The sequence below is a fragment of the Oryzias melastigma genome, linkage group LG20, assembly GCF_002922805.2.
Source record: "Oryzias melastigma strain HK-1 linkage group LG20, ASM292280v2, whole genome shotgun sequence".
Classification (NCBI taxonomy): Eukaryota; Metazoa; Chordata; class Actinopteri; order Beloniformes; family Adrianichthyidae; genus Oryzias; species Oryzias melastigma.
Window position 1 is genome coordinate 12,148,633 of NC_050531.1, and position 8,774 is coordinate 12,157,406.

At 38.9% G+C, this 8,774-nt stretch overlaps 1 protein-coding gene across 1 annotated transcript in view; it reads right to left on the minus strand.

Moving 5' to 3' along the window:
• LOC112151560 (polycystic kidney disease 1 like 1) overlaps positions 1-8,774 on the minus strand; it is a 22,946-nt gene that overhangs the window by 8,878 nt on the left and 5,294 nt on the right. Inside the window, exons 6-26 of the mRNA XM_024280545.2 lie at positions 7,970-8,138; positions 7,651-7,890; positions 7,449-7,581; positions 7,169-7,372; positions 6,903-7,084; positions 5,940-6,143; positions 5,708-5,871; positions 5,464-5,640; positions 5,228-5,383; positions 4,846-4,908; positions 4,590-4,769; positions 4,438-4,515; positions 4,222-4,364; positions 3,941-4,061; positions 3,712-3,847; positions 3,350-3,542; positions 3,218-3,274; positions 1,589-1,924; positions 1,239-1,508; positions 956-1,069; positions 672-820 (exon numbers count right to left, since the gene is read on the minus strand). Of these exons, the coding sequence (XP_024136313.2) occupies positions 672-820; positions 956-1,069; positions 1,239-1,508; positions 1,589-1,924; positions 3,218-3,274; positions 3,350-3,542; positions 3,712-3,847; positions 3,941-4,061; positions 4,222-4,364; positions 4,438-4,515; positions 4,590-4,769; positions 4,846-4,908; positions 5,228-5,383; positions 5,464-5,640; positions 5,708-5,871; positions 5,940-6,143; positions 6,903-7,084; positions 7,169-7,372; positions 7,449-7,581; positions 7,651-7,890; positions 7,970-8,138 (3,469 nt within the window). The remainder of the gene's footprint in view (positions 1-671; positions 821-955; positions 1,070-1,238; positions 1,509-1,588; positions 1,925-3,217; positions 3,275-3,349; positions 3,543-3,711; positions 3,848-3,940; positions 4,062-4,221; positions 4,365-4,437; positions 4,516-4,589; positions 4,770-4,845; positions 4,909-5,227; positions 5,384-5,463; positions 5,641-5,707; positions 5,872-5,939; positions 6,144-6,902; positions 7,085-7,168; positions 7,373-7,448; positions 7,582-7,650; positions 7,891-7,969; positions 8,139-8,774) is intronic.

The window sequence follows — 8,774 nt, forward strand, 5'->3', positions numbered from 1 at the left end:
GTTTTTTACTGTTCTTTACATCCTGGTGTGCATGATGTGCATTTTATGAAGGTAAAACAATTGTCTGTCTAGGGCAGGGGTGGACAAACTTTTTGATTTGAGGGCCACAAAAAGTTCTCAAATTTGACAGAAGGGTCGGATCAGGAGCAGATGTGTGGTAATCCTCTTCATAAGAGAAAGAAATAACTTGGAATTTGGACAAACACATGCTAATTTTATTTGAAAATTAATAAAATTGAAAACAGAACATTTTTGAGTTTTAATTTCAAAATTGTGACTTGTTTTTCTCATTTTAGTGCAACAATGGGATGAAATCCTTCAGAGAAAAACACAAACTTAAAGAAATGCTGCATTCATGTGCTGTTGGAATGGTTGGAAAAATGCTTGTCTGACACAGAAATTACACATAAACTTAAAAAAAACAGCAAATCCTAAAATAAATTAATAAAAACACACATGAATGCAGAATAACTGTCTGAAACTAGACAGAAGACAATGTTTCTATGTTGCACCATCTATGGGGAAACACCTTAAATACTCGGATATTTAAAAAAATTATTAAGAAAATCAGTACAATTTGTGTATTCTAGCCAGATTAAATAGTTTAACGGGCCGCATTTGGCCCCAGGGCAATAGTTTGCTCACCCCTGGTCTAGCATCATAGGAAGTACCTGAAGAGAAGCTTGACAGGAAAAGCCTTGAGGGATGGAGCTGTGAAGACTACTGTCACCTGGACTGCCTGCTGCAAGTGCTCCTGGGTAATGCTGAAGTTGTGATAGTTAATGTGGCTGCGCAGGAGGGTGTACTCGGACGTAGAGCCCTTTAAATCAGAAATGTGACAGCATGATATTGTAATTTAGACTAAAACTTTACTGAAAGTGCTTCAGAATTAAAACTTTTAGTGTATTCAGACTGAATACATTTTAGTTTCTGATATATAAAAACAAAGTCATACCCTCTTTTGTGGAAAATCTAACTCAACTGTGATTGGTTGAATAAAGGAGTAAACTGGAATTTTCCTCCTGCTGTCGCACTTGTATAAACTCAGATCAGCCACAGGTCCATCCAGCTGGAAAACAATGAATTGAACGTAAATGGAAAGTTTTGTTGTTTTTAGGTCACTCTAGTAAATTTATGTGGACTAAGAAACTTTTAAATATACTGGTAAAAACATTTGACTTAGCTGATAAATAAAATCTAATAACTGAATGAATAAAATGACCTTCAATGGCTCTCACCTCTACAGGGTATTTTCCCCATCTGAAAGGGTCGTGCACAAATTCCATCCCAATAATGTGGACACATGGTGGTCCCTCCTTTTGAGGAAACCCTCTTTTAGCTGAGATGCTGTCACGAAGAAGCAGCATCTCGATCAAAGACGCAGGTAAGTAGAAAGTGATTGAACCACAGCGGATAGACGTGGAGGTCTTGTTCAGGAATCCAGCACACAAGGTGATCAGGTCAGAGCTAACTCTGAGTTCTGTGGTCTTCTGGAGGACAAAGTTTCTCTAATGTCAAAAGGAAACACGAGTCATAAGATTAAAACGAAACAACAGTGATATGATGATGCATGTAAAACTGCTCTCACCAACATCAAGTCCGAGGAAGTCTGCAGAAGGTCATTAACAACCCGCATCATTTGCTTCTTTGGAATAGATTCTGACTCTTTGCCGTAAATTACTTTAGACAAGTCTGTTATACAGTGATAAGGATCATCCACAAAAGCATTTCTGCTTTTACCCATAGCTGGATGTGACTCCAGAGAGTCGGCACTGGAGGACGTTATAGGTGAGCTGGTGACGACCTGAAGGCTGGATGATAGCAGGCTGACCAGAGCCCTGAGGATGTTCTGGTTTGACTCTGAAAACTGCATGGAGACGGCACTCACATGTGCTGTGACCCACCGGGCGCTCTGTAATGTCACCTGCAACATGTAAAGTTTGACCAAAGTCTTCACACTGCAAAAACACAAAGTATTTTTGTCTAGCTTCTAGTTTAAATATTTTACTACACTTAATATAGAACAAAACAAACTTATTAGTAGCTATTCATTAAAGTGATCTTAAAAACATCTTATTTTGAGTTTAATCCCTAATGAAACTAGTTTTTGACTCATAATTCAAATATATTTTTGTCAAATTTATCTTGATTTGTATTAAAATAAGGACAGTTGGACTGTCGTAATCCTTACAATGGGATGTTTTTTGTGGAAAAATAATTAGCATGTATGTAAATGTACCTACTTTGAAGATTTATAACTTTTTTCAGCAATAAAAGCTTATTTTAGAGCAGGGTTCAGCAACCTGTGGCTCTTTGACCTCTCTATTGTGGCTCTCCATTGTGGCTCTCTGGTTAAAGAAAAACAAGGTTTTAACTCGTAAACAGTAATTAAGTTGTAAAATAAAAAAAATTGTGTTAAAGTAAACCAACTAAAACCTTATTTAACAAACAGTTGAACAACACATATCACAAAAAGTCGACCTAAATCAGATTTATATGCACCACAGAAGCTCTATTGGAAGCCAGAAACCACAACAGGAATTAAGGCGCACCAGATTTTAAGACAGATTTTCTCTTATTGAACAATATATAAGTGTGTCTTTTATTTTGAAAAATACAGAGGGTCATTTAAATAGCTCTGATTTACTTTTTGAGTTGGGTTTATGTATTTTTGGCAGAGATCTACCACAAATGGTAAAATACAATTTTTTTAATCACTGCTGACATTTCACTACCTGCAGCTAAATTGGCAATGTTGAGCTAATTCTGTGTGACTCAAGGTGTCTTATTTTGAAAGGAAATCATGTGAAATTCTGTCACTGTTTGATATTTTGAAAAAAAACAAAGGTAAAATTTTATTTTCTATTATGTATTTTCCATTTCACTTTATATTAATGTTTTATTTATGCAAGGAATGTTAAGTTTTATCAGTCATAATGGTAACATTGACATATGTACAAATCTGTGTTTTATTTTCTTAAGGAAGAGTGAGCCTTTGTGGTTTCTGTAGGGTGAAAAAGTGATCAGAATTGTTTTGTTAGTGTTGAAGGTTGCAGACCCACAGTGTTATAACATAAAAAAATCTAATTTTTAGAGAAAAATACCTAAATATGAGTGTTTATAGCTAATTTCAGGATAAAATGTTGTCCTAAAACATCAAAATTTAATATAAGACAAATTCTACTAGTTCTATTGGTAGAACATCTTGTACTCATACCTGACTTTGAACATGAAGAAGGTCGTTCAGGATGAAGATGCTGTCTGCTGCTGAAGCCTGAAATGGAATAACACATGAAATAACTGTTCAAACATGTCATTCTTCAAGGTTTACATAAATCTGTGTGCACACCTGTTCACTGTATCCGAGTTTGCACACAATACAAATGAGCACATTGCGCAGGTGCCTCAGAGCATGTGTGTTAGCCTGAGAGTCCAGGCTGAGACGGTTCAGGACGCTGCAGAGGAGGCTGATGTAGTTGTAAATCTCTGCGACGTTTCCGAGCTGCACCAGAACCGACACGTTCCTCAGACCCGACTCTGATCTAAGGCAGGTTAAAGAACATCCCTAAATAACTGTTTTACCAAGGATTATTCAGAAAACAGGCAACCTGCTGCAATTCAAAGATGTTTTGCTAATACTGTTGATACACCTCTTAGTCCCCTTCAGAGGATGTTTTGGTAGCAATATGGTGTTTCTATTAAGTGTCTCACATCATCAAATCAGGATCGTGATAAGAAGAGGAAGAGGAGGAGTTTCGGAGGAAGCTCGGCTCGACTCGGACAGTGACAGGACAAAGCTTTGTCGCTGATCCATACATGCTGCTTCGAATTTCTGTATAAATAATCACTGTTTACACATAAAAAGGGAAAAATGATTACTTTGCTCAATTAGTTAAAAAAAAATATTGAACTTGTAAATCTTCATATGACTTGTGTTCACCTTTATGTTCATCTCTGGGGTCACCTGAGGGGAGGCTGAAGTAATACTGGAAGTCTCTTCCTTGGTAGAGGATTCTGGGTGTCCCGCCTCCTACGCTGAAGCTGTACTTATAAATTAGGTCCTTTTAAAGCACACAAAAAATGGATAATATATGTACTCATCAACAATATAAAAGGAAGAAGCTGAAACTTTAGCTTCCTCTTTAAGTTGAGCTATTTCTAGTAAAAGGTACTCATCACTGTAATTAATATATATATTATTTTATAAACAAAATGGTGTACCTCCTTCCCAGAAGTGCAGAAGATGCTGAAATGTGTGAGCAGCTCCTTCCCTCTGACAGGCTGCACCTGACACGCCACATCTTTAGGAACAGGCTTGGTTTTTAGGAACAGCTGAGTTTGCCCATAAAAACGTCTCTGAGACTCTTAAACAAAAAGAAAAACTCAGATGTATAAATGTCTGAAGATATTCAAAGATATTTCATGAATTGATCGTACTTGCAGTGACCTCCAGCATGTATGTGCTGCTCGGCTTTAAACTGAAGGATCGAAAACTCAGTAACGGCGAGGAGATTCCTGCAAGAATAGAACAAAAACTCCAAGAATGTTTTAATAGTATGGACTGCAAGGTGCATCTCTAAATAATATACCTGTGTGAGTGTAAGACTCAAAGAGGCTTTTGTCCACTAAATCCCTGTGCAGGTCAAGCAAACCGGGTTTTTGTGTCCGTAAAGAAGGTTTGGGATCCACCAGATTGCTTCCCTCATCTTTGTGTAGCAATGAATGGGAAGAAGAATCACTTTCTGGAGAAAAGCTCTCTATATCTGAATCTGAGTAAAAAAAACACAAGTAATAAGCACTTAATTTATGAACAACAATAAGCAAACAGTAAAACAAGTCTTCTACCTTTGGGTCTCCCGGATGATATTCCTGGATCCCCTTCTTCAACATGTGGAACACTGGAATCACCTTTAAATTCAATTTAATTACAAAAACATTCAGAAATTCCTTTTTTTAAATTATATGTAACAATAAGACACATTAAAAGTTAAATATTGAATATATTTATTAAAAGAAAACTTTTGAATACATAAATAGGAGGATTAAAAATGTGTTTAATCAGTCAAGCAAGAAGTCTAAACTTTAATCTTGAAAAAGCTTTTAATATTATAAATTCTTGATCAGGACTTGCAGTACTTATCAGGTTTTAGATATAAACATGAGCTGACTTTAGGTTAAAGCTTGGGGTCGACCAAAAACTTTTCAAGTCTCTAAAAATGTTTCACACCTCGCTGACTAATTGGATCCTCACTTTCCAGCGAAGGAAAGGTGAACTCCCATTCACCAGATGATTCGGGATCATTCTGGAATTCATTGAACATATTCTGCTGATCAGGAAGGTTTGAAAACAGGTGATCGATCCCAGTGATGGACTCAGAAAAACCTGAAAAACACGAGAAATCACTTTTACAGGAGGAGATAAATTCTCACATTTTTATTCTTGAATTATTATGCAATTGCTACCATGTGTGAGTGATAAAGCTGGACTAGTCAACTCAGAATTCTGGTAGACTCTTGGAGTTCTGGAAGAAGTGGAGGAATCCTCAGTAAGCGGGGATTTCTCGGGAGCAGAAGTGGATGTAAATGCATTTTCAACGACAGCTGAGGGAGCATTTAGATCCACTGTGTAGCAGAACGGGACTGGAAGAGAACATTTGACATCAGAAATAGAGTCTCTGATTGAACACACTTGATTCAGCTTCCTTACTCTCTGTGACAGGCTTGGAGGATGCATTGACCAGGAACAACCTCCAGGAGAAGTGGATGATCTCTGCAGAGTCGTTGCAGTCCTCACACACTGCTCTGACAGAGAAATCCTGATCGCAGCTCACCTGATCTCCCTGACACTCGGGACAATGAACGGACACCTTCCTGTATTGATGATAATTATTTTTAAACACTCTCAATTATTTTCACTTTTAATTTTTTAAGTCCCGTACCCAGTTGGGTGTGATGACAGGGTGAGGAAGATCTCTGATGAGGCTGAACGCTCTTTGCTGTGAACCGTCAGTGTGAACTGGAACTGGTCAAAGTTAGACTTCAAGAGGCTCATGGGAAATTTGAGGACAGGCGATGAAGTGGGAATGCTTTGATTGAAGCAGAAACTGGAGATGGTACTGACTGGCTGACACGTCCAACTGTATCTAAAATGCAAAAAGAGATGAAGATAAACAAATCACCAAAACTCTTCACTTTAAATTCCCACTTCGACTTTATTTTTACTGTAAATTTGTTCCTGGTGGTTTTTTTTATTATGATTAGCCAAAAACAAAAATACTTTTTTAAAGAAATATTTTCTGCAGGAGCTCATTAGAAATCTACCTCTGAGTTCTGGGCGGGGCTGTTGGCACAGAAGTAACTCTACATTGGTATCCCAGCATTCCGTTGATGACATTCTCTCCCTAGCTTACAGAACCTCACAAGGTCAAGCTAACAGCTCAGCAAAAAAACAAAAAACGCTACCAATATCAGGGCTATCCAGATGTACAGTTTTGTGCCAGATGGCGATGAGAAAAATTAAGACAATCTGGATTTTTTTACCCCACTGGCAGATATATATATATATATATATATTTTTTTTTTTGCTTATTTAAAAAGAAAATGCACCTTTATGTACTTTTGTTGATTTAGCAACAGAGTCAGATTATATGTTTTCTTTTTTGGCTCCTTTTCATTTCTTAACTGTTATGATTGTATTATTTTGATATTATGTTTTCTTAATAAATGAAATAAATATAAAAAGTGTTGCAGATTTACATTTTTTACTTATTTCTAAGGGGTCTGAATCTAAAGAAGAAATACTTTTTAATTCTGGCAACAGTTGTGTTTGTGATCACAAGCAAAAACCCACTTAAATGTCTCCCGATGGTTGGAGGTCTTTTATTCATAGATCATAATCTTACCTGAGCGGGTTTGAAGGGAAGTCCGGATCATAAGACGCCCGTCCATCCAGAGTGACCTCACCGCTGCTCTTTATGTTAACATAGATGTTAGTGCCCCCCAGGATGACAACCACAACCGGGCTTGGCACCACCTGAAGCCTCACCGTGTAGTTGCTGTACACCACACTACCAACAATCTGTACCTGTGAAGAACTGGAGTTTCACATGACTGCAAAACCCACAGTTTCAGCTCCAGAAACGCTGGTACAATTTGAGTTTTGACTCACCCTGGCTGTGGCCTTGTAGATGCCATATTGGAGGGTGAAGCTCTGCAACACCAGGCTCTGTCTGTGTGTGCTTGTGACAGGCAAAGGGACGGTCAAACCTGCAGAGTCGTGTAAGGTCCAGGAGTAGTGAAGCTCTCCTGATACACTGCAGTTTAGGTCGCTATCAAACGACACACCCAGACGGACAACCTCATGTCTCCGCACCTTTAGGACCAGAGGAGTGGGGTATATTCAGCTCAGAATGCTGTCATTAGTGTTCTGACATTTATCAAGTTAATACCTGTATTTTGGGAGGGCCCAGGCTTTTGACAGGTGGAGGCTTGCAAGGTCGGTCCACAACAAAGAGATAGCTGCTTAGAGAAGCGGAGCTAACCAAGTTGGATGCAATCACCACAATATTAAACTCCCCTGTGCTGCACAGGAAACACACTTGTTATTTGAAAGAGCAGGATAAATAATAGCCTAAATTTATGCTAACTTACCGGACAAAGACATGCTGCTCCGTGCTCAGCCCAAACCTGACCGTACCGTCTCCAAAGCTCCACAGAAAGGTGAGGTTGGTTCCCACGTTGACTCTGCAACTCACTGTGACCGTGTGGTTCTGCATAACTGAAGCCGCATGAACCAGCCTGTTGAGCTTCACTGCTCTCTGCACCACCAGCGAGAACTCTTTGGACCTGACGGACACCTGACCCCAGAATGCAACCACCACCAGCTTATATCTGCCGAAACAGAAACCAGTCAGAGAAAAAGATTGCAAATAACAAAGAGCTCCTCTACTGCTTGGATGGGTTGTCATACATCCCAGGGCTGCGGTATCTTTTGGTGACGGTCCTTGAGTTGACTCGTGCTGATGTGAAGTCTCCAAAGTCCCACAGGAAGTCCACGGGATCCAAAATGTCCACCACAGCCAGGAGGGTTATATCTGTATTTGTGGAATAAGCCTGATTCTCTGTGTGAATTCTTATAACTAGGAAATAAAAGCAAAAAATGTGTGTTAGCAAACTGAAATTAAAAATAATATACTTTTTCTTCTGTCTTTTTTGTGTTTCCTCTCATTACTTTTGAGCTGCACACTCTAAGCTGGCTTTGACTGACTGTTTCCATGTCAGATTACTTTAAGCTTGTGGTTTCCTCTCCCTCTTGACACACATTCTCACAGGTTTGCTCCGAACAGACACTTGGGTTTCAGCTCGCAGCTCAATTACAGCTGCCCCGCTGCGGTCGAAAAGCAAAACCACTGTTGCCTCTGCTTCTGCGCTGTAGCTGCTTCCTACAGTAATGTTGTATTAGCAGGCCGAGGCACCGTCAAATTGGATCCTGCAGTCGTGCCAAATGTTGTGACTAAGAGTGGATTAAAAAGGTTTTTGTTTCTGACAAAAAAATCCCTTTAGCTGGGAAAGTGTGAGATGTGAAGCCTCGCTTTTGACAGAGTTTGTGTCCTTCCAAGCTACTCCTAAAGATAATCAATGCCAACACAGCAAAAACGTCATCTTAAGAAAGTAAAAAGACCTTTTTTCAACAAAAAAATCTTAGTTTGAAAAAAACATATCTCAGTGACTGAAACAGTTTGGTCTTAAGACTCCTTTTTCTTACCCTATTTGCA